General features: G+C 49.4%; 6 protein-coding genes across 6 annotated transcripts; 4 read left to right on the top strand and 2 right to left on the bottom strand.

The window, feature by feature from the left end:
- The first annotated feature begins 1,680 nt into the window (after positions 1–1,680).
- Positions 1,681–4,283, top strand: BDV37DRAFT_213386 (thiamine diphosphate-binding protein). Its single transcript, XM_032080052.1, has 4 exons — positions 1,681–2,013; positions 2,107–2,202; positions 2,257–2,324; positions 2,381–4,283. The coding sequence occupies exons 1-4, from the start codon at positions 1,865–1,867 to the stop codon at positions 4,120–4,122; spliced, it is 2,055 nt and encodes a 684-aa protein (XP_031937426.1). The 5' UTR covers positions 1,681–1,864; the 3' UTR covers positions 4,123–4,283.
- Positions 4,284–4,443: 160 nt separating this feature from the next.
- BDV37DRAFT_274738 (major facilitator superfamily domain-containing protein) lies at positions 4,444–7,938 on the bottom strand (the record flags this gene model as incomplete). Its single annotated transcript, XM_032085291.1, has 6 exons — positions 4,444–5,428; positions 5,961–6,290; positions 6,346–6,570; positions 6,625–6,853; positions 7,111–7,291; positions 7,630–7,938. 6 exons carry the CDS (start codon positions 7,936–7,938, stop codon positions 4,444–4,446), a joined length of 2,259 nt encoding a protein of 752 aa, XP_031937427.1.
- Positions 7,939–9,787: 1,849 nt separating this feature from the next.
- On the top strand, positions 9,788–11,924 carry BDV37DRAFT_274739 (major facilitator superfamily domain-containing protein; the record flags this gene model as incomplete). The annotated part of the gene is made up of 10 exons (XM_032085292.1): positions 9,788–9,979; positions 10,038–10,166; positions 10,297–10,391; positions 10,445–10,845; positions 10,900–11,025; positions 11,075–11,187; positions 11,262–11,348; positions 11,425–11,541; positions 11,602–11,686; positions 11,752–11,924. The coding sequence occupies 10 exons, from the start codon at positions 9,788–9,790 to the stop codon at positions 11,922–11,924; spliced, it is 1,518 nt and encodes a 505-aa protein (XP_031937428.1).
- Positions 11,925–14,628: 2,704 nt separating this feature from the next.
- Positions 14,629–17,306, top strand: BDV37DRAFT_213562 (uncharacterized protein). The gene is made up of 7 exons (XM_032080053.1): positions 14,629–14,977; positions 15,034–15,098; positions 15,159–15,709; positions 15,766–15,983; positions 16,034–16,108; positions 16,163–16,336; positions 16,392–17,306. Exons 1-7 carry the CDS (start codon positions 14,859–14,861, stop codon positions 16,957–16,959), a joined length of 1,770 nt encoding a protein of 589 aa, XP_031937429.1. The 5' UTR covers positions 14,629–14,858; the 3' UTR covers positions 16,960–17,306.
- Positions 17,307–17,991: 685 nt separating this feature from the next.
- BDV37DRAFT_274741 (cytochrome P450) lies at positions 17,992–20,244 on the bottom strand (the record flags this gene model as incomplete). Its single annotated transcript, XM_032085293.1, has 9 exons — positions 17,992–18,113; positions 18,178–18,367; positions 18,419–18,577; positions 18,643–18,826; positions 18,887–18,999; positions 19,066–19,225; positions 19,280–19,386; positions 19,446–19,635; positions 20,156–20,244. 9 exons carry the CDS (start codon positions 20,242–20,244, stop codon positions 17,992–17,994), a joined length of 1,314 nt encoding a protein of 437 aa, XP_031937430.1.
- Positions 20,245–21,727: 1,483 nt separating this feature from the next.
- BDV37DRAFT_286974 (putative MFS transporter Seo1) lies at positions 21,728–23,351 on the top strand (the record flags this gene model as incomplete). The annotated part of the gene is made up of 5 exons (XM_032088029.1): positions 21,728–21,881; positions 21,932–22,182; positions 22,226–22,259; positions 22,307–23,216; positions 23,273–23,351. 5 exons carry the CDS (start codon positions 21,728–21,730, stop codon positions 23,349–23,351), a joined length of 1,428 nt encoding a protein of 475 aa, XP_031937431.1.
- Between the last annotated feature and the right edge of the window lie 1,241 nt (positions 23,352–24,592).

Raw genomic sequence — 24,592 nt, forward strand, 5'->3', positions numbered from 1 at the left:
CCTGGCGGGTACCAATGTTTAATTATTGAGTGTCGTTCCTCGATATAACGCAAGAGAATTTTTGCTTTCAACCGACAAGAACGCGCGGGTATGGCGAGCCGAGCTGCAGGATAAATGATCAACAGGGGTAAATCACATTGTAGTGGAAATGTAATTGTGCAAACCCTGTACATTGTTGAGCAACATTATGGCCATAGGTTAAATCTGACAGGATGGAAGCATAACTGTCTCCACAGTATAGCGAAGTACGGAGCTGGCCAGGATCGCATTCTCCAGAAGTACGAGTCCGTTGACATGCCACTGTCCTACTGGCTCACATATACTCTACGTGTTGGTATGAAGATCTCCTTAGTACCGAAGAATGTGTAGTGCGGTAGCCCCTTGCGTCGTAGAAGTAATCGTAAAGCAGGATTGCTTGCACGTTCCCACATAATATTTCTTTCCACTGAATCCAAACCCAACAAAGACCGTCCGCTACTAACTGTGAGGCCTGTCCCTTGACATCGGACAGCATGAGGAAGGCTAAACTAGAGGGGTGAGTTCCTGTATAGACTTTCCATGGCTACACATGGTTTGAGCCCACTGATCTGGTCAAGTTAAAGAGGACAGATATAGCCTCAACTCAATCCACCGACTCCCATATTCATACGGACAACTCGCCGATACACGCCAAGAATCCCACCACGCAGATTTAATGCATGAGGCTCCACACGTTGTACATCGTGACAGCGGCACTATGTCTCATTGATTGTACAGTATCGCGGGCGATTAATGAATGACGCGGGAGATAGATGCTTCGACCAACTATCTTGATTAGCTGTGCCAATCCTGGAGTCAAGAGGTGTGTGTGATGGCGGGTGTATGCAATTGCGATGTGACACGCGTTCTTCTGCGTCTGCGCGTTCAAGATGCCCCCGATACTCTTTGTGAACCATAGGCTCTTTCCAACACTGAATGAATACATGGTCAGGTATTTTTCGGGGCATTAGTGAGTGTGTTGGGTGGGTCGCATGCCCCCGACAGGGGCGCCAATCAAAAAGAAACCGATAATTCCGCCAAGATCCCATCAGATGTGTGGGAACTTGTATGCTGAGCCTGTGCGCTACCCTCAGTTTGATCAAACGATTATGGTGGTTTGACCAGTGGCGCCTGTCTTTCGCTGGTCTTAAGTACCCATCTCGTGAAGGATACCAACCAGTATTGGGCGGTCCGCACCATCAGCATTGAGCCAGCTTCAGTGGCATTTGTCAAGGCCTAGTCGGTGTTCCAAGGCATGATCAATGGCTGGTCAGGTCATCGAGATCGTGAACGGTCAGCCAGAGATCATAGTGACGACGAGAGAGGAGAAAAGAGTTGTTCCGAGACAAGGACGGTGCGTATGTCCTGACAGTCCCACAGGCAAAGTCATAATGATCGCAAGGCGTAAGATATGGTAGGAGACACAGTAGTTCGACGAACTCGCTTTGTGTATTTGAAGAGGAAAGATTGCCATAAGGCCGTGGCATGAAATGTTGCTCATCACGGCTGCGCTACATCACTATATACCGGAGAGACTCTTATGTTCTGGCTTTGTTTGAGTCGATATATTTCGTATGCAGTTCTGGCTCCCGGATAATCTGCCAAGACTGGGTTAACTGGAGTGAGATGAGTCATTGATGAGGTTGAATTTAACGCGGGCATAGCTTGGCCCTAGGTACTGGTCCAGAATAAGCGTCCGGTATCGCTCCCCCTGACATGAGTCATGTTGGTCCATATACATATGTCGCTATCACATAAAACGCCCACCCCTGTTGTCGGGAAGCAATATCTGTGGGAATAATGCGTTTGACCTGGCTCTTTTCGCTTATCACATACTTATCGTGACATGTATCGAAAACACCCTATTAGTCGGGCTGGCAATGCCCTGGTTCGTACTGTACGATGTCAACAAACCTCGCTTGCTCGGTCGTGTATCTGGTCTGCGAAGATAGGGGGCATTGGACGAAGGATGACTACGGTTGCGACACAGTCGATGTAAGTTATAGATTGCTTTGTGCACAGGTCCCAATCGATTTCAAACGCTATCGGATGATCTCATCAGCCCTAATTAATCCTGTCGGTGTAAAGAAAAGCAGAATCCCCATCGAGTGCAACCTTTCGCCCGACAGGCGCAGAGTATAATGTGTCTTCAGCAAGCCAAACATCAATGGAAGTGGATGAATCGTATGAGAATAGTCCAGGCTGTGTGCGGCGTCGTGGTGCTGATGCAATACACAGGTTTGTTGGAATGACGGGCGGTCAAATTTTCCATGAGATGATGCGAAGGCACGGTGTTAAACATATCTGTACGAACATGAACAATGCTTGCATTTTTGTCGCTTACTGACACACATGTCGGTAGTTGGATACCCTGGTGGAACTATCCTTCCGGTCTTCGACGCCATCTACAATTCCAAGTATTTCGATTTCATCCTTCCTAAGCACGAACAAGGAGCAGGGCATATGGCCGAGGGATACGCAAGGGCATCAGGGAAGCCAGGTATTGTTCTGGTCACCTCCGGACCCGGGGCCACCAACGTCGTTACCCCGATGCAGGATGCTCTGTCCGATGGGACGCCAATGATCGTCTTCAGCGGCCAGGTGGCGACCACGGCGATCGGCAGCGATGCTTTCCAGGAAGCTGATATTCTCGGTATATCGCGAGGCTGCACAAAGTGGAACGTCATGGTGCGCAACGTTGCTGAGCTACCCCAGAGAATCAATGAAGCTTTCGAGATTGCGACGAGTGGTAGGCCTGGCCCGGTCCTTGTGGACCTACCCAAGGACGTGACAGCAAGTATACTCAGAAATGCCACCCCTACCGGGTTGGCTATACCTCGCACCGCGACCTACGCAAACACCGACGCAAACCAAACGTTACTCACCAAGTCGATCTCTACTGTTGCCAAATTGATTAACACCGCCAAGAAGCCCGTCATCTATGCAGGACAGGGTGTTATTCAGTCCCCGGGCGGACCTCAGCTACTCAAGGAGCTTGCTGACAAGGCGTCAATACCGGTCACAACAACTCTGCAAGGCCTTGGTGCCTTCGACGAACTGGACGAGAAGTCCTTGCATATGCTGGGCATGCACGGCTCAGCATATGCGAATATGGCTATGCAGGAAGCTGATCTCATTATAGCCTTAGGTGCACGGTTCGACGACAGAGTGACATTAAACGTCGCCAAGTTTGCGCCTGCGGCGAGGGCAGCCGCGGCAAAGGGCCTTGGGGGTATTGTACAGTTTGAAGTGCTACCGAAGAATATCAACAAGGTGGTTCAGTCCACTGAGGCTGTTGTCGGGGATCTCACAGAGAACCTGACACACCTACTACCCCATGTGAAAAGGACCAGCATGGCCGAAAGGCGAGAATGGTTTCAACAAATCAACGAGTGGAAAGCAAAGTGGCCGTGGAGTGCTTACAATCGGGATGAACGACCACATTTGATCAAACCGCAGTATGTCATTGAGGAACTGAGTAACCTCACCGCAGATCGCAAGCAAGAGACCATCATTACTACGGGCGTTGGTCAACATCAGATGTGGACTGCTCAGCACTTCCGTTGGCGTTATCCCCGTAGTATGATTACTTCTGGTGGTCTTGGTACGATGGGCTTTGGCCTTCCCGCTGCTATCGGCGCCAAGGTAGCGCGTCCAGATGCGCTTGTAATCGATATCGATGGGGACGCATCGTTTAGCATGACCTTGACAGAATTGACCACCGCCAGTCAATTCAATATCGGGGTCAAAGTTATCGTTCTAAACAACGAGGAGCAAGGAATGGTGACCCAGTGGCAAAATCTCTTCTACGAGGATCGATACTCACACACACACCAGCGTAACCCAGACTTTATGGGCCTGGCAGCCGCAATGCACATTCAACATCGACGTGTCAGGAAACCGGAAGACGTCGTTGAGTCTCTCGAGTGGCTTATCCACACGGAGGGCCCGGCTCTGCTAGAGGTTATCACCGACAAGAAGGTGCCAGTGCTACCAATGGTACCTGCAGGCTCAGGGCTGCACGAGTTCATTACGTGGGACGCACATAAAGACAAGGAGAGGAGAAGTCTGATGCAGGACAGAACATGCGGGCTCCACGGATGAGCTTGGAAACAGCCTTCTGGACAACGCATCACACCTGTGTACATGTAGCTAAAACGTGATATTATAGGAGCAGTGTTAATCAAGCATGCTACACAGTTGACATGCTCCACCTGAGACCATCAACTCAGTTCTCTAAATATTTCCCTATATGTGTACTTCATTGGTGCTTTGTTCAAGGCTACGGATAACAACCTGGGTCCTTAGCGCTGCCCAATGCCATGATGATACAATCCCAACTCTAGAATTCCGTACCAAATAGGCACATGTCAGGGTAATATATGGAGCCACCGGGTTGAATAGTATCAATATTATCTAACACGTCTAGAGAGAAGCCGCGATGAGTCTTTTGTATCCCCGCACCGCCTCTTCCAGTTCGCCGACCGTGATTGCCTCATTATCGGCATGAGCAACAAGAATACTTCCAGGTCCATACAGATATCGCTTGACCTTTCGAGTCCCCTCGTCATGGATCTCCAGTGCGGGGGCATCGGTTCCGTAATTCACGGTGATCACTGGAAAACCGTCCACATCCGCATCGAAGTACTGTGGCACAGCGCCGGTGCTGCGATCACCAAAATCAAGATAAACACTTCTGTCGTCTCCAGTAATGCCTGTCACAGCTTTCTCGATGATCTCTCTCGTGTCCTCTGGAGTTCCCGCTGCAAGGCGAACGCTAATCGCTGCGTCAGCATGCGCTGGGACAACGTTGGCGGCAACTCCACCATGAACCAGGCCAATGTTCAAGGTCGACTTTCCCAAGGTCTCACTGCGAAGAAGACCGCCTTTCTCGGGCGGAAGATCCTGCAGGGTGTCAAGATGAATGAGAACAGGAACGAGCGCTGAGATCGCACTGTGCCCCAGCCAGGGGTATCCCGAGTGAGCCGCTTTGCCCTCCGCGACCAGTTTGAATCCTAGACTTCCTTTATGTGCCGCGACGAGGCTGAGCTCTGTTGGCTCTCCGAATATAACCGCACGGTATGTCGGAGGCGTCGGATTGAGTTCAGAGTTGGAGAAATGTTTCATTCCTACGGCGCTATTTTCCTCGCCGACATCGAATAACAACCCGATCGACGCGTTGGGATTTTCCGCGAGTATTTCTAGGGCAGCAAACACAATCGCCGCAACACTCGCTTTGGCATCCACCGTACCACGGCCAGCAATTACGAGGTCGGTACGATTGAAGAACTCTGTGTCCGAGGCTGGTGCATGAAGCGAGTAAGGAATGAAGGGCGGCACAGTGTCGATGTGGCTGGTCACCAACACGTCCGGATGTCGGTTGTTCCCAACATACGCGTATATGTTGAATCTTTCTTCCTCATCGCTTTCCGGAGTGACCACTTGTTTTTCCACTGTCAGATTCTGCGAAGCCAGGAAATCTAGGACAAAATCCCCCACGTGTTTCTCGTGCCCACTGATCGAAGGGATTTGGACGAGGGACCGGTGAAAGGAGAGCAGAGGCGATGCATCGATTATACGGTCGAGACCCTGAGATAAATCCCCGAGCAAGGGTTGTTGATGCTCTAGGGCCAGCGCCCCAGCTGTCACCAAGTTAACACGCAAGAGATCAGTCGTCTTCATAATTTAAGTCTCTGTAAATGGTGATCGAGGTGTGAGAAGAGGTTCATCGACACGGTGAGGGGGGGAAACTGATAAGACAATCGGTCCCCGCTATGGCGCCTTGGCCTTGGAACGATTTAGCTATCCCCAGTGCCACTAGTTTATTATCTAACTAGCCCTCAATTGACTTATTGTGCAGGAAGGATGCATGCTAGCGTAAGCACTGAAGTCCCTTGGGCTCCCTCCTCCCAATACTACATACTACATACAGGACCCGTTACTGCCGCTTCTCCCCAACGTGTATATCCACATCGTCCAACACCGCTTGATTCTGCTTCGCCGCTGCAAGCCGGATTCTCTTGAGCTTCCTCGTATCAACGTCGACCTTCCACGTAAATCCCCAAGTAATAAGGTTCATAATGATGGCCATCCCCACGAACCCCATCGCAATCCCAAAAGACGTTGTGTATCGTGGCGCGTACCGAGAATTAAACAGTTGAGACCCCACGGCCCCTCCAATTTGACCGTAGCTATTTGCAAAGGCGATGGCGAAGGCAGACCCCGTAGCACCCTCAGTGGTCTGCACGCGCCAGGGCCACATCATCACGTACCTACTGGGCTTTAGCGTCCAAGGCGTGAGAAGAAAATACGAGATGGAAAGCTTACCATGCAGTTGAGAACCCCCCGGCGATAATGGTTGCCGCGTACACGCCGCCGGTATTCGGAAAGGCGTAGAGCACGCCATAACACACCTCGATGACAATCATGAAAGCGAGGGGAATAGCGGGCTGAGGAATCCTTCCCCTGTCGGCCAATATGCCAAACACGACCGTCAAAAGTACTGCGAAAACCGCGGAAGGAATGTTGAGCAGTTGGGCTTGGCCGATAGAGCTGCCACGACCATTAGTAAATCAGCCCTCACATGTCACTGTCGGAAAAACTCACGTAAACCCAAGGTTTGCTATGACGGTTGGTTGGTAAAATGTAAGTCCCGTAGTGCCGACGGTGAAGAAAGCCCAGCAGAGGAGGAAGAGCCAGATTCTCTTGTTATTCAGAGTTGTGACGAGTTCGCGCAGGTCGAAATTGGCTTCCGCAGCTCTTGGAGCGTTACGAGGGAGGCGCGCTTGAATGAACGCCTGTTCTCTCTCAGACAGCCAAGATGCCGTAGAGGGAACTATACAAGGGTTAGTCCAATGCGGCACCTCCTGCTGGTATGATGGCTATACATACAATCTGGTAAGAGGAAGTACGTGACGATCCCCAATATCACCGTGAAAATTCCTTCGGTCAAGACAAGCCTGGAAAGCAGTATTAATATCGTAGCTTTGGTTTTTTGGAATGCTCCTTACCATTTCCAACCAGAGAGGCCACCAGCTGTCACTCCGTTAAACGCAAAAGCAAGTACACCACTGATGACCGTGCTGAAGTTACCAAGAAGTGTCACAAGGACTATGCGAGGGGCAATCTCGTCCGGTCTGTACCAGTAGCATAACTGCACAAGAACGCCAGGCCACAGGCCGGCCTCAAAGAGACCTAGGAAAAAGCGAACCGCATAGAGACCCTGTCGGTTAGTTACCGCTGCATGACAGCAGAGTACGACTCCCCAGGATATCTGTGGTCTTCAGTATCTAGAACTCTCGTGCAACCAGGTCATTTTACTAACCATGATTCGGGCCTGCCAGATGGACGGTCGGGCGCCTTTCAGCAGAAGATTGGAGGGTGCTTCTGCCAGTATATAGGGGATCTTTAAGCAATCAGTATAAATCTTCGTTTTACACCTGGTCAAACTCACGTAGTACATGGTCGTAACTAAGTTATACTGATTGGATGTCATTTTGAGCTCGGTTAAGATATTGCGAGACGTTCCTTTATCCATGGTGAGGGCGTAGGATACCTGGCAAGGTTAGGATGCAGACTTGCATGTTAAGGTGAATCACGGGGTAAACCTACATTTGTGAAATCAACACTCTTCACCATGTACATGATCGCTAAGAGTGGAATTAGGTGCCAGTCTATTCGTCGTAGCAGCTTTTTTTCCTCTGTGCTACTAAGACTTGCTCGCGCTCGCATGAGATTGGCGTCGTAACCTGGGATAACATCTCCTTCATACTCAGGCAGGGTGTCCTTTTCAGTCCTCTCGACATAGTGCACGTTCCCTCTTCCCTGACCTGGTGATTCCCCTATCGAAATATCGCTTGCTTTATCTTTTATTGAGGGTGCCGCTGGGGCGTCGCCTTTTTCCGAAAGTCCCACGGACATCTTAGGAAGCCAAAAAGCGAACAGTCAAGAGGTTTCTCGGGATATGCAATGGAAGACTAGGGGCATCTAAAGGGTTTTATGATTTCAAAATTATCATAATTGGCCAGGGGGCTCGCTTATCGTTTTGCAATAGCCAAGCTCGATTGCGCAAGGGGACCCTCCTCGGTACGGAGAACATAGGAACATGGCATATCAATCTGACATACCCCGCAGCTGGGAGATTGATGTGCTGATAAGACGTCGAAATGGAATCATTCCTTTCTTGCACAAGCTTGGAGTCAGGCTTTGGAACGCTGGTGGCAGTGCCGACTGTGTCAACTGGACTACGACATGCTTGCGAGCAGTAACATCACGCCTGGATATTCATAAATGGACAACGCTTCACCCCTTGCATATGATGGGATATATCGGCAATTTCTATCGTTTGCATACAGCTCGGCAATATCCCTCAGTCAGATACTTCCCTCACGGCTTGGCTGCCCTCTCAGTTTCCGCATGGGTTATCGTCACTTAATCCACCAATTAAGGCGAAGCCAAGTATTTATATCTCTGCAGTCGAATATGTGGATGCCGCTAGATACTAGACCCACACCTTGGCACGGATTAGGGTCAGAGGGTCTTTGACACTGTTTCTAGATGCAAGCGCTATTGTCCTGGGGTGTTTTCCAGTTTTACGGTCATTGTCAACTACTGTACAATGCTGTAAGTCATGTAAGCTTTCTTTCTTGCAGTCTTACGAACAGTGTTGGCCTAATTCAATCAGCAGTAAAGGAAGAATGAACTTTGGTCAGGTTATAAAGACGGGTTAGAAGAAGAGCTACATCGAATCTCGAATGAGGGTTGGCAATCCAACATTACATTATGGAGTATCGGTAGAGCCCATACTTTCAATCTAGATATTTATGTGAACGTGGGCACTAGCATTAGCTTCTGATAACTTCAATCCAGCGAATGCGTACAATAGTCGTGTATTTCTTGATCTAGATCGCCTACATTTCCGAAGGGAACAACGCATCGAGGTAAGATACATACCCCCATTTGTGGATCCCACCGGTGAGATGCCACAAGGAGAAGCATGATATCACCCATGCCTGTCCGGTAAGTCATCGGGGCTTGGAGGCCCCACATTTGAATGTAATCACATTCCTCCCCGAGCGAAGAAGAGATACAAGACGCCTTATAGTTTCGGACGGGTTCGTTTTTGAGTGTGCCAACTGCATTGGTGCCTTTGCATGCCTAGATCGCTCGGTGTGACAATAATACAGAGTATAAAACTCCGTCCGAAACAGTTCGTATTGTGTATCCTTTCTAGACTTGCGCTAGCACTGTGAACAGACGTATCAAAGTGGTCACAGCGAGAAAGCCAACCGCCAAGCAAGGCCGACATCGCAATGCTTGTTTGTCGCCTTAAGTCCGTGATTTCTTCTTCTCGTAATTGCTGTAAGCTTGTCATCGCCTGCTAATATATGGTGGGGAATGTCAAATTACGCTAGACTATGGCGCAATCATATCTGCCGACCATCTAACCTGACCCCAGAATCACAGGTATAGCTTCCAGAGATCTGATTGTGCCATTCTTCCGCCCAAGGTGTAGAGGTTCGGTGTAGAGTCTGCGCGGAAAGCAAATCATGGTATCAATGCACTGAACGATTTCCAACCTTTACGGGAGCTTAATTCAGTACCGAGAAAGGAATGACCAGATCTTGTAACGAGCTCGAAGATAAGAGATGGCGTGATGAGGAGTATCAATGAGGCCATGTGCAGTATGAGAGTCATGTTCACATAGATTTAAATATGGCTATAAACCTGGCTGTCAGTTGGATTTGGATACGCCGGCCACGCATCCAACATGGACCGCGGGAAAAGTGCCAGTGGATCGTCCAGTATGCATCCAGATCCTGGGCAAAGTCACTCCAGTGACCAGATCAAGGTGCAGCCAATAAAGTCATGGAAAGGCTACATATGGGATACATGGGAGCTTCCACCAGACCAGCGCTGGCTCTTATTCAAAGTCGATGCCTTTGTCCTTACCTTTGCCTCAGTGAGTTAAGCACCTCAACAGAGGCAAGACATCGATCCAGTCTAACATGGATTTCCAGATCGGTTACTTTCTGAAAAATCTGGATCTTAACAATATCAACAATGCCTTTCTCAGTGGCATGAAAGAAGACTTGAATATGTATGGCAATCAGCTTGTCACTAGCACGTCTATCTACACGGTGGGATATGTAATTGGGCAGATACCATCCAACTTGCTGCTGACAAGGATCTCTCCTCGATGGGTAATTCCTGCGGTACGACTCTCTTCCTAATTCTGTGCCTATCAATTACAGTACATCGCTAACAGACTACTTGTAGTTGGAGGTCGGTTGGGGGATAGCCACGATTTGCACATCCAGTGTGCAGTCCTACCGGTCACTATACGCCATCCGCTTTTTGGTTGGGCTGTTCGAGTAGGTATTTGGCTCATTTTACCAATCGCACAATGCTAACTGTCCCTCTGCAGATCCGGCTTCTACCCAGGTATCCACTACCTACTCGGATCGTGGTACACTCCCCGTGAGATAGGTAAGCGGGCGATGGTTTTCTGGCTGGCCGGCTCAATTGGAACGTTATTCAGTGGGTTCCTGCAAGCTGCCGCTTACACCAACCTGAACGGTGTTCACGGCCATGCTGGCTGGCGCTGGCTGTTCATTATCGATGGCATCATCACACTACCGCTTGCCCTAGCGGGCTTCCTCTTTTTCCCTAACCTCCCCCAAGACGGGAAGAAAACGTGGTGGACGACAGAAGAGGAGCATATCCTTTCGGTTAGGCGCATGGAGGCTGTTGGCCGTGCGGGAAAGGAGCCCTGGACGGTCGCCAAGGCTAAGCGAATCTTCCTCAGCTGGCATACCTATGTTCTCCGTTCGTAGAATTCCTCCAGTTGATCAAGTACCTATCCAGACTAACTGGGCCCAGCGTTACTATACATTGTGTGGAATAACGGTTACCCACAACCCGGCATGGGTTACTGGCTGAAGAGCTTCAACACGACCCCTGCTCCGGTGCCGGGTACATCATTTTCGGTGCCGCAGATCAATAACTGTGAGTAGTCCTCCAAAAGGGCGCATCACTCGTACTGAGCTTGTTATAGATCCTATGGTTACGACTGGAATTTTCGTTGTGGTGGCTTTGAGCTGGGGTTGGCTGTCTGATGGGTGTCGCGGTATACGGTGGCCTTTCATCTATGCTGGAGCCATCATCACGGTGAGTGGTCTGAGCCTTGTTTGCAGCTGTGCGCTCTATGTACAATCTCACTGACTTCCATGCTCGATCTGTAGATGATTTTCTGTATACTTCTCCGACAGATGCCGCTCTATGAAAATATTAAGGGCCGTATGGTTGTATATTGGCTGAGTAACATTGGCGTGAGTTCCCCCTGCTTTCTCAATATGGCAACGTAGTCAAGAGATAAGATATACCGTGCTCAATGAATGACAACAGAGCGGTGCCGGGCCTCTCATCTTGAGTTGGATCAACGAGATCTGTTCGGCGGACACTGAGAAAAGAGCATTAATTGTCGGGTTAGCGAACGACCTTGCTTACGTCGTTCAAGCGGTAGTACGTGCCTTCTGCTCCTGAATTTTGTCTGACAGGAAAATAGTTAACGCACCTTGTTAGGCACCGAACTTTGTGTGGAAGACCACCGACTTTCCAGCTGCCAAGAAGGGCTATTTATGGGATATCGTCCTCCAGTGTCTACTCAGTGAGTCTCCTACGTACGCCATTTGCCATCTTACCTGCTCCTAATTCCTCTCGTGTTCCCTACAGTCGTTGTCACTGCTGCTATCCAGGTGCAGCTCTGGCGGGATCGAAAGTCGTCCGTTCGCGAAGACGACGATGGCTTCTCATCTGGCTCGCAGAACGACGACCCACCACAGCAGGAGAGTGATGTTGAGCAGGGGAAGATGGCCCGCGCCGAGGTCATGGCGGTACACAACTAAAATGAAATTCTTTATGACATATAACTAGGCTCGAGTACTGGGATACAATATAAATAACACACGATATCATAAGCTACCTGTAAGGCCAGCGATCGCAACCCTAGTTATGGATCCCCTATAATGCATATCTCTTTATATTCCCAGCCATTCCACGTGATCTTTGAAAGACGAAACTGCAGTCCCTTGAAATGAGCTTGGCATTGCTCATCATGAACCTAAAAGCGGTAGCTTTAGTTGAAGTAACTACAGTTGCTCGAGGACTTCCTGCAAATATGCTGGTTCAGGTGCCTGCAGCCTCTTAACAACCTCATCCTGTGGGTAAATAACTACCGTCGGCACGAAAGCTACCACCGCCTCATCAGCAATACTTCCTTGCTCCTCCACATCAACCTTGAAGAATTCCACGTTCTGGTACCGATTTGTAAATTCCTCAATCTTTGGCCCCAGACTCTTGCAGGGACTACACCATCTAGCCCAAAAGTAGAGGATAGTAGGTTCCGGTTGTGTAGTTATTTGGTGGAATTCTTCCACGCTGTAAGTGGACTTAGAAGGCTAGACTAGATAATGGAGAGAGGACGGTGTATAAATGAGGGGTCTACCTTTTGAGTTCGTCAAGCACTACTTTCCAAATGACCTCACCTTGGGGAATGGTGGAGCCAAGAGTGCAGAGCTGGGGTAAGATGAAGAGACACGATGTTTGTGCTGGTGTCTGACTGTTGAAGTGGAATAACGCGCATGAGATTCGTCCATGGGCTTGGACTAGAACCTGGACCAAAGGTCCTGGCTAACCTAAATGGGTTAGGGATTTTATAGGATGATATCAGAGCGTTTCAAGCCAGGACAATAAGGTTGTTCAAGGCAGACACGGACTAAGCTACATATGTTGCTAAACAGAACTCGATTCAACATCTTCCACATTCAATCCCTAGCGTTCGTCAGCAATAGTTAGCTTAGGATAACAAGATACAATACCTAAGCAATGCATAGGCAATTTATGGCCTGAGCTTGGTTTCATGGATTAATTGCTAGTACTGCATGTCACCCTCCGCCTGCTGCAACAACTCAAAGGAAATTAAACGTGCCCCCCGAGACGCGAGTCTCATCCAATCAGGTAATAAAGTTTGTGTCTTCATATATCTAGCTTTCATAGACATCCAACGTGGCAGCCATTTCTTGTGGTTTGATTGCGCAGGTTATCTTACGAACTGTTTTTCGTCGGGCCCATCCACAGTTGCTTGACCGTTTCCTCGAAGCATAATTTGGCAGCCGAATTTAGATCACCAATACAGCTCAGCTGGATTTATACGTGACAAAACACACGCAGGCATTGTGTGGTCTGTCAGACCCCTGTCAAATTACCAGATTTCTCAAACTGGTGGTCAACCTATGCTGGCACATTTCGCAAGGTTCCCCTGAATCCAAGAAATTCCTGAATTATCACTAATGCGCGTGTAGGGTGTTAAGCATATCCTTTCTAATACAGTCAAGCTCAAGCCATGGTGTAACTACACCAAGTAATAGTATATTTATATAGCTACCGTGTTGGACGAACGGTGAATAAAATTACTTGGTTTAAAATCCGAGATAGGGTGGATAAAATCTTTGGCAATTTATTACCATTTCAATGTGGTCGGTTGAATTTTATATCCCAGTCATCTCAGTATATATATATATATAGCGTAAGCCGGGTTTGATAATACTATTAGTAGTATGGTACAACTTAATACCAATAACTAAAAACTACTACCTTTATCATTCGGCCATTCCTCATAACTTATTATACAAGATAAAAGGTCTATATGAACTCGGTATTGAATTAGACTATAAAGGCAAGCTGGAGGAGGAACAAGTTGAAGGTTTGTTATAAGTGGAGACCCTGTTGCTCAGCCACGCTAAAAGAATCTGTAAACGAACCCACCTATGATATGGCAGGATTTGATAGAATCGATATGGCTGTCCAGTGCGGACCCACCGGTGCAAGCAGGCCAAAAGATTGACTTAATCCATGTCCATAGTACCGTGTGTGCGGTACGGAGGACATCGTCTAGGCCTAGATTACATTCCTTGGCTAGCTTACTCACCTAGTGAACCTTCTAAATGCTTACATATCTGATTGCTGGTCCTCGAATAGGTACTCGATCGACGCACGAGCGCTGACTTGGCAAACCTGCCGGGAGTGAGAAGTACATTCCACGTTTATCTTCGAGACCCAGGTTAATTCCCGGCGCTCCGCTCGCAACATGAGGAAAGGAAGAGGACGTTCGGGACGCCAGTTACCCCACTTGAGAATTAGGATCGAGACGACGCACGGAGGCATCAATGAGCTGGATGGTCAACGTTGGAGGGATCGGCTGCTCCACCGCGGCCTGGTTCGCGTGGGGGCTGGGAGCTCCAGCGCATTCCTCCTCGGTCCCATTTTAAAAGCACGGTGGGATTTTAAATTGCATAGAATTCAATTCGAAAAGACAAGCTGAAAAGCTAAAAAATAGCTGGGGAGAGACTGAGACACAGGGAACCATTGTTGTGGGAGTCTTGGGTGTCTTGGGAGTGTCCTAGACTGTCAACCTCAGACAACAAATATCGCTGGACGAAGGATGCGGTATTGACCCACCTAGGCTGAAAAGGGTTAACAACAGTGGAGATCAAAAGCTAAGCCACTGGAGTACGGGCTGGAGAAGTCCCGGATTCGCCCATTGCATATCCTCGGGAGTCAACTCATGGAGGGCCTTGCAGATCGATGGAGGCGCTAACAGAAGGTCATTTTGGGCCACTTCCCAGCAAGGCTGAGACATTCTGACCGATCCAAAAGATGCTGACACCGTAATCCTGTGAACTTCGTTGTCCAAGACTACGCAAGAACACGAATGATCTTGGTCAATATTTCTTCCCCAGAGAGAAAGAGGCCTCGAGCAGATCCTGTACCTCGTTAACCCGATGACAACGAGGAATTTACTTCTCTTCCTGGGGCTCACTGGGTTGAGCCTCCAGGAGCCAGACATATTGAAGGACTTTTGCAGACTTTGGGGACACCAGACAGCGGTAATCGATCGCAAGTGCGACTTCTGTTAGATCTACTAGGTTTGATGATTGATCCCACTGACCATCTCAGTCTCTACATCGATGGCGGCTTCGTGAATTATAACCCTCTGAGTGAATACCCCGACAATGCCACCAGTAGGTCCCTCATTCATCGTGACGGTGGCATGGCGATTACTGACCTCCCGTTTCGTGAAGATACTGCCCTGCTCTATGCGGACTTTGATGTCAACAATCAGGGTATGCCGGCCGTGTACAACAATCTGACAAAACCTGCCGATGCGCCCGATGTGAACGGAGGAATTCTGTGGCCCGACACTGTCAACAAGATGATGTATCTCTACGGCGGCGAGTTCGATAAAGGTTCGCCAGGCAACTTCTCGCTGTGGTCGTACGACGCTTTATACAACCAGTGGAACACTGTCACCCCCGATTCCTCGCAGGCGGGTATCAAACGGGCCAGTTACGGCGCGGGAGTCACCTTGCAAGATCGTGCGGCTGGCTTCTACTATGGCGGATGGCTATCGAACGCGTCGGTCCCGAATTGGGGATCACAGCGTCCTAAGGCTTTGTCGACGATGCTCCAATACGACATCCTGCAGAATACGTGGACGAATTCATCCGGTCCGGACACGGTCGGCCGTGCGGAAGGGGCCATGGTGTATATCCCAGTCAGTGAAGGCATGTTGGTGTACCTCGGAGGCGTACAGGCTGCAAATAATGGCACCACCGTCGGCCAGCCTATGGATGTGCGTACCTAATCATTACCCGGTTGGGTTGCCTGTCAACGACTCACATTTCGCAGGAGATTTTGCTGTACGACATCTCGGGTAGTAAGTGGTACACTCAAAAAGCGACCGGCGACATCCCAGAGCGAAGGAGGAGATTCTGTGCCGGTGTTACCTGGGCGCAAGATCATTCCTCGTATAATATCTATCTATACGGTGGCCTCGGTGCCCCGGAAGGTGTTGGCTTCGATGATATTTACATTCTGTCCATGCCTTCCTTCCAATGGATCAAATGGTACGTCCTCGCCTTGTCCAGCGCAAGGATGATTAGCTGACATGGTCTAGGTATCCTGTAACGCCCGGTATAGGCTATCCTAAGCATTCCATGTCCTGTACCGTTATCGATGGAGCCCAGATGCTGTAAGTACCATTCCAAAGGAGGCTATGCTACCGTGTATATCTAATCTGAAGCAGTGTGATGGGTGGCACGCAACCCAACTCCACGGACTGTGACGTGCCTCCGATATACGGGATGCATAACATGTACCTGGGGAAGCAGAATCCGGAAGATGCGATGTGGGCAATGTTCCGATCCAACCTCACGAGCTACGAAGTGCCGTCCGAGATCATCTCTGTCATTGGGGGATCGTACGTATCCCGGATCATCGCATCCGCACATTTGACGCTGACCAGCTCTCTACAGTGCCACCGGGGGCGCCAACACCACGCAGCCTTCTGGCGGCTTTGATAACCGGGACCTTTCGGTTTTCTTCACACGGACCTATACCGCACCAACTCGCTCGCCCACCCGCACGATCCCAACCCCAACCTCGGGCTCATCTGGGAAATCGAAGCCGGTAGGGGCCATTGTCGGGGGTGTCGTCGGTGGCGTCGCGGGGGTATCAATCCTGGCTGCCCTTCTGTTCTTTTACCTACGGAGAAAGAAGAAGAGTGTACCAACCGAAGAGGAACAACCGCAACCACAGCAAGACTCAAAAGATCCGGCCCTTGCCGGACAGGATGGACATAGGAGAAGCGAGCTGTCTGGAGGATACCCTGGGCAGGAACCGATCAGAAGCGAGTTGCCTGCCGAGGTCGCCGCGCAACGGCAATCTGCGAGAAGCGAGCTAGGCAGCCCACCCCTTGTAGAGTTAGAGGGAGACGCGGCGCCATACTCACCCTCCTCACCCTCCTCGCCCCCTGGCTCTCCACTACCATCTCACCCCCTCGTCCCTCCTTCTCCACACCGCGGGTCGGCTCCCTCATCTTGATGCTACTGGTGGAAGCCAGGGCAGTTATTGCAAGAGTACTTACCACCATAGCCGTAAAGGAACACGTACACACAGTAGCATCACTTGCTCCTCAACCGAGGAACACCCGAGGTTTTATCTGCTCCGTTCCCGAGTCAATGTCTGAATGTTTATAGATGATCTCCCAGTTGATATGCCGTGGGACTTGGGCTGAGAGTCTTTTCCTAGCTTGTGCGATATTTCTTGTTCAACATACTAATATCCAGTGTCTATATAATACTTTCTACTACGGTTAATAAACCTTTTTCTTTTCTACTGTGGGTGCGGCACTATCCTCACTATGCACCCACCCTCTCCCTCAGCGAGTGAGAGACTGGCTTTTTTGGCAAAACACTTGAAACGCCAGATTTCCAGTCATGTGCTGATAGATGTGTCTAAGATGTAAGCTTATTGTGTGCATCATTTACCGGAGACCTTGGTCGATGGCTGAAGTCTCAGAGCAGATTCTGCTTAGGGCTAATGTGGGGTCCGGCGTTTGACCTCCCAAATTGTGTATTTTACGCACTTCACGAGCGCCACGCCGAAACAAAATATAACATTCTAGAACGGTCTCTTGAAAGGTTCTGAATGTAACGTGGTCTGGAGTAATGGTTAAGCTTACTCGGGCCCAGAAATGATGGCGATGTGGCGGTGTAAATCACATGGAGGTTCATCCCTGCTTAGCGGTAAGGGATACAGTAAAGAGTCAATGCTAGGTGAGGAGGGACATATCCGACCCAGCTTTATGTTAAGATGAGAGAGACTCTATATCTGTCAAGGTGGTGTCTTATAGAGCTTTGCCATAACGGGGGTAGCGTCTGGGAATTCGGCTGCTTGTTGTTGGAGATTAGCCAAGTACGCAAGCTATTGGGAAGGCAAGCTCAGTCCTTGACTTCAGTATTCATAATTAAACATGTCAAATGAGCAATTTGATATCCAGAGATTTACAAGTTAGAAATACATCAGCACAATCAAGGCGAAGTCAATTTACAATTTCACAGTTCCTCCTCCATTTCAATCGCTACCCCAAGTCACCGGAAGCCCAATGATACCCACGTCCTTGGTGGGAGGTGTCCACTGGATCTCCGACTTGGGGACCGCAAGCCTAAGGCTCGGGAGTGTTTGGAATAAAGTGGCTACCAAAAGTGACCAGTTATGAGTTTCCAGGTCTTAGCATGGGCTTTATGAGTTTTGACTTACAAAAGACAATTTCTAGCTCCGCACGCGCAAGCCCTTCCGCGATGCACCGATGGTCGCCGTATCCGAAACCCAGGGCCTCCTCGTGTCCGCGCTTTCGGAACATATCGAAGATGTCTGGGTCTGGGAAGACCTCGGGGTCACGGTTAGCTGCCTGATTCGAGGCAATAATGCCCTCACCGGCTCTTATTATCTATGACTGTTAGAAGTCTACAAAGGGCGGGAAGAAGAATGGGATTCGGACTTGTCCACGAAGTTCGATGTCCACGGTAGCCACACGCCGTGTAGCGAGTGCGGATGCTGTGTGGAAGCGACATAGCTCCTCCACAAATAACTTGGAGAGTGATGGATCTTCCATCAACCGCGACAGTTGCTCTGGGTGTTCGAGCAGGGTCACCACACCCTGGAGAGTTGATACATCAGTTCAAGCCATCGAAGCTTTCCGGGTTCTGGACTATTCAGGCATACCAAGGCAATCATGCTAACAACGGTAGCGTTGCCAGCCACCAAGAGAAGAAACACAACTTGAACTACGTCAAGCTTCTCAAGATGTCCTGGTTTCAATTTCTCCATGACCAAGGTGCTTATAACATCTTTACCGGGGCGTGCGGTTTTATTATCGACCAGCCTCTCCAGATATTCCAGAAGCTCCCTACAGAGATATATCAGCCCTGGGTTGCCCTCACGTACACTTGTCATGGAATGCCATTACTTGTTGGCAGCTTGAGCGGCGGCGGCAGTGCTACTTCCATTAGTGCGCGTCGCATCGCAACCACTTAAATACTCGAAATCTTCATGAGGGATACCGAGTATGTCATAAATGATCTGTGGCAGAGTTAGATCATTAACCCACACAACCACAGAATGATCCGATGGAAGCGAAGAACTCACATGCGAGGGTACTGGCAGAGCGAAGTGTTTCACGAGATCGACTTGTTTCTTATCTTTACCTGCCGCGATCAACTCATTCAGATAATGCTGAACAGTGTCTCGAATGAATGGAAGGCGAGACTGCACGTATCCCTCGTTGAAAAAGGCACCGACCATGCTGCTGTCTCGGGGATTAGCCCCAGGTATTCTATAAAGAGGGATGGGACAGATATACCGTTGGTGCATATGATCGGGAGGATCCATATCAACAAAGGTCGGCCGGTTTTTCGCAGCTGCCTTTCCACCAGGGGACATTTCTGGAAAGCCCTCTCGCTGACGAACCTGCGACAACGTTAGCTATGCCTACCGAACTGTATAGAGGCTGGTCCACATGATCGCACCTTGGACAGTCTAGGGTCCGTAAGAACGTCGCGAACATCCTTGTGCTTTACCACCAACCATGGATGGCTGCCATCCCAAAGCTCTACGCGGGAAACAGGACATTCTCTGAGAAGACGGCGAAACTCTGCGGGTGGTTCGTCGCCACTCGGACGAGCGAAAGGGAACCTGGGACACGCTGGATCTAACTTCCTGTCAGCGTGAAAGTGCAATTGCACTGTTACTAGTAGTATGTTGCAAACCTGCACTCATTGTAAAGCCTGAACAATCTCTCTGCACAGCAACCTTAGTCTGCTGTGTGCGTGGCGTTTAATATATGCTCTTGTACCTAGAGGCGATCACCCCACAATGTGTCATCCTGCGACATCCCCTCTAGTATCAGGCAATACCACATCGTCATGTCATATGAGACATTGTTTTGGGCAGATATTATTGGCGTGTGGTCCGCGGAAATGCGAGGAATAAGGCACACCCGCGGCTATTACGGGCTCTATGCTTGGTTGGGAAACGCCATGAAGTCAGACCTGAGCAACCAAGTGTTTGTGGCATTGGTCTCGATTGATCCATTCTGCTGCTGTTACCTATAGTAAGACTTCAAGTTACTGCAGAGTGAGCTCCCGTCCACGCCATTCGGAGATGGACAGATTGGGTGTAGACCTCTGAATATCATGGAAGTGGAATCTAGGGTGTCTTACATAGGTCACACTCGCACCCAGAGTCATTCTGGGCCGGATGCTGGCCATCATTGAGGGTTAATGTGCCAGGACTATCTTGCGCGTCTGTCCCACCAACGGTCGTCATGTTTACAATATTCCGTGGCAATTCCCTTCACATATCCCAGCTTACTATTGTTTATTTCTCGATGAGCTAAGCCTAGCTAGTGAAAGAGCACCGCCACTTGGAAGAGGAGGAGGTCCCTGAGAAAGTTCGGGTCGCCCATAATCTCCCTGAAGCGCTCACATCCACAATTATACCATGAGCGCCTTCTGAATGGCTACATTTACAATTGTCCTAAGTCCTGTACCGTTTTCCGGTCTGCCCTGGGGTAGAGGTTGATAGGAGAAGTCCACCAGCGGCACGGGTGCTTTCAGTATTAGGATGAGAGTGAATCTTTAGGATTATGGGCTATTGAAGAGGCATATGGATGAGGGAGTAGAGAGGCTTCTGCTGCGTGTGGTATGAAGTGAAGATGTGCGGAGGGGTCCCTTGAAACATGATCATTTCTGGGCTAAAGGATTTATGCCTGCTATGAATCGATTTGTCGCCGAAATCCCCACGCGTCATGGAACGAAAGAAAATCAATCAGCCACCATGCGCTCCTTGTACCTCCCATGACGTTGATAATAGTGACTTGAGTATGGCTGAGCGGACGCAAACCCTTATTTCCTTAGCCTATGGTCGTATGTATTAGACGCGGTATCATCCAAATCCTATACGACACACTGTAAGGAACTACTCAGAATAGCGATCCCAAACCATCTTATGAAGCTATTGCACTGCATGAATTTCCAGACTGAATCGGTATAAAACAGGGTCACATAGTGGAAAGTAACTGAATTCAGCAAACAGAAAAATCTGCTCAAGTCACTCTACCCTCACACGAAATGCTCCTACCGCCTTCATGGCTCACAGATATCAGCTATACACCTTTGTCAGAAACTCTCCTTATCTGTGATGAAGCGGTAAACATCTTAGGAATCCCGTCGCGAACACCTTCAAGAAAAAGAGGCTAACCTGAATATTGACAAAGGTCAATACAAGAAACCCTTCTCTGTCGGCAAACCACCGCTGGTCATAGTTTACGAGTATATGATAAGGCACGCCTTCCTAAGAAGCTCACCGTACATATAGCAGACATCGTCATCGGCTCCGTGAATGATAATTTCACCGTTGGTGCTCAGTTCCACTATCACGGCGCCATACATTTCACATAATAACAACCCACAAAAATCCATAATAATTTGAGGCCCCCATGTTTTAGCCAGGATGAATCAGATCTACGAAAAGAATTAATGGTCGTTGCTAATTCATCATGCAAAAGCCGGATTGACATGCGGGGACTGAGCACGCCTTATACCCACTTCTTGACATTATTCTTGGCCGACAGCAGACTAATGCGCCCACAATGTTTTGCTGGATCGTAGAGATGCCTCGATTCTGCAAGTGGCTCGATGGTGCGACTCTTATCAACTCTCACGTAATGAGCCGTAAAGTGACATCTTCGGTATTCAATGTATATAATCTTCTAGAATGCTACGGCTTTCCCTCCCATATCATCGACACAATGGGCTCTCGCTCGCGTCCATGGTATCGAATTCGGTGGTTCGCTGATGAAGACACCGCTGAGGAACGACGGCTGATCCTAAAGCTTGACCTACTAATCGTCCCATATGCTTTCCTGGCTTACTGGGTGAAGTATATCGACCAGGCCAACATCAGTGCGTGTTCCCCTCTCCTTGCTTCGTGCCTCATTGATTAATGGTTTTAGATAATGCCTACGTTTCCGGGGTTAAGGAGGATTTGAACCTGCAGGGCAATGACCTGGTTCAGCTGCAAACCATGTACACCGTCGGGGCGGTCGTCGGGCAGATACCTTTTGTCTACCTATTTACTAAACTGCCCATTTCCTGGGTGATTCCGATCTTGGACATTGCGTGGGGTGTATTCACGTTATTGCAGTTCCGGGCAAGTTCCTTCAGCGAGCTAGCAGCCTATCGATTTCTGGTCGGATGGTTTGAAGTGTGTCTTCCACTACCTGTTGTGAACCAATGCTGATTATTAGGCCGCCTTCTTTCCCGGAATGCACTATATATTCGGTAGGTTCTTCGACCCCCAAGGATAGTATCATGACTGACAGGTATAGGTGCCTGGTACCGTGGGGATGAAATCGCCCGTCGGGGTGGCTGCTTCTACGTCGGCCTCACACTGGGAACCCTCACAGCCAGTCTGATCCAATCCGGCGCGTCAGCCCGTCTTGACGGGGTGCATGGTCTCGCCGGTTGGCGGTGGATGTACATCATCTGCGCTATCATCACCATCCCGGTCGGAATCATAGGTTTCTTCATCTTGCCCGGCACCCCGGACAAGCCCAACCGCATAGTTCTACGGCCCAAGGACGTTGATATCGCAAAGGCGCGACTTGCCCGCGTTGGGCATGGCTTCCACCCAGGATTTCAATGGCGATCCGTGATTAATGTCGCTCGCAACTGGAAGTTCTGGGCGATGCTTTGGCTGGACATCTTCTTTTGGAATGCCTGTCTGAATACTAGTACCGGTGGATACTTGCTCTGGCTGAAAAGTCTGAACAGGTTCTCAACCGCGCGGCTGAATGAACTGGCTGCCATCTCACCCGCTCTCGGTATCTTCTACACGTTGTTCATCTGTTTCGCCTCAGATCTCGTGCTGGGACCAGCATGGGCTATCACTGTCTCTCATATCTGGAATATCATCGGCCTGGTCATTTTAATAGTGTGGAACGTGCCTGAGTCTGCAAAATGGTTTGCATTTCAGACGACCTATGCGGCCGTAGCGATGTCGAGTGTGCTTTACGGCTGGATCAACAGTGAGTTGCGGGCGTCACCGGCGGAACGGTCGTTGGCGCTGGTTATCACCAACACGATTGCGCAGTCGACGACAGTGTGGACACCATTGTTGGTGTATAAGACAGTGGAAGGACCGCGCTTCACGAAAGGATATTCATTCACGTTGGCGAGTGCGATCTGTCTGATTGCGACGGCGCAGTTGATCCAGTACTTTCTTAAACGTGAAAAACGGTATGTTTATCATCCCAGGGCCAGAATCGAGTAACTGCGCTAACTAGAGATGACAGGAAACAAGACCATGCTCAAATTGACAGGGAGAGTTCGATCGAAAGTCCAGTGCAGGTGCAAACAAAAGTTAGCTTGTAAACAACAATGGTTCACTACGATGTATTCATAACGAGGGCTGTACTACCGATCACGCAATCCGACCCCGCGAAGACGGCATTCTTCATCTATCATCGGTAAATTCATATCCGCACTTCTGCATGCTATATATTAACCTTGAGAATAGCCAGATTCAAGCCCTTCCATCAATAAGTAGAGAGAAAAGTGACCGACTGCAGCCGCGGTAAACCATTGCCCGCCAGGATGCACGGCGTACTGAGCTGTCGTCCAGATATTCCACTGACACCGAGAAATAGAACTTCTATGCGGACCTTAGAGGGTCCGTGGAGTGATTCGGCCATTGGGACTCACTGAGGCCTGCTGGCGTGAAAAGCACATTGATAATAGCCACCAGGCATCTGATTACTCGATTCTGACAAAAAAAGAGGGCTTCGGCTCCATGACGTTCTGGGGGGCTGCTGGCACGGCTGGTATGATTGTGAGCGTCTTGTCTGCGTGGTATAGTGCGAAACTATAGATCCTTATATTCTATCGGAGATGAGACTCTCACTTAACACATTAGGGAAGTCAGTCAGAGTTGGACTGCTTATGCAAGTCATTTGAAGGAACGGTCCTATCAAGACATTGCCAGAAGATGTGGTCATGCGAGGTTCATAGCTACCAATTCCCTGCTATACCTAAATGGATAGTATGGTTCAATGAAGAGGCCACGGTAGATGTGGCGTATTCGGCTAGCTGATCATATGGAAGTATAGATACTCATGTTCAAGTTGTACCCGTCTCCAAGATGATAAGATGATATTTGTGGTGTAGTAACGAGACACAATATCCCTTGTTGTGTTCAGCCCACTGTGTAAATCTAGGGCGGATGATTCGATCTCGCACCTGGTTGCATTCACAGCGCATGTATCCCGGGGAGAGGCTGGCGATTCCAATGTAGGTCTTACATTCAACTAGTGTCCAAGGTATCTCGTATAGATCATTGCCAGCTTGCTGCCCGACTGCCCCTTTGCTCTGAAGACGGCGATAACGCACTAGTTGCTAACATGCGAGCCTTGCAGAGATGGACTAGATGAAATGTGTTTATCCAAATAGCCATAGCATCACTTATTATCATCGTGTGCCCTTCGTCGGATTGTCGTCCTTTTCCAATTCCGTGGTATTTCTGACAATATTTTCGAGACAGAGTGCATACACTCGGGAGTAGATTGAGCGCCAGTCTGCTTCGCCGGTCTAAGGTCAAGATGCGAGGTTGGGCAGAT

This window comes from Aspergillus pseudonomiae (assembly GCF_009193645.1).
Source record: "Aspergillus pseudonomiae strain CBS 119388 unplaced genomic scaffold BDV37scaffold_84, whole genome shotgun sequence".
Lineage (NCBI taxonomy): Eukaryota > Fungi > Ascomycota > Eurotiomycetes > Eurotiales > Aspergillaceae > Aspergillus > Aspergillus pseudonomiae.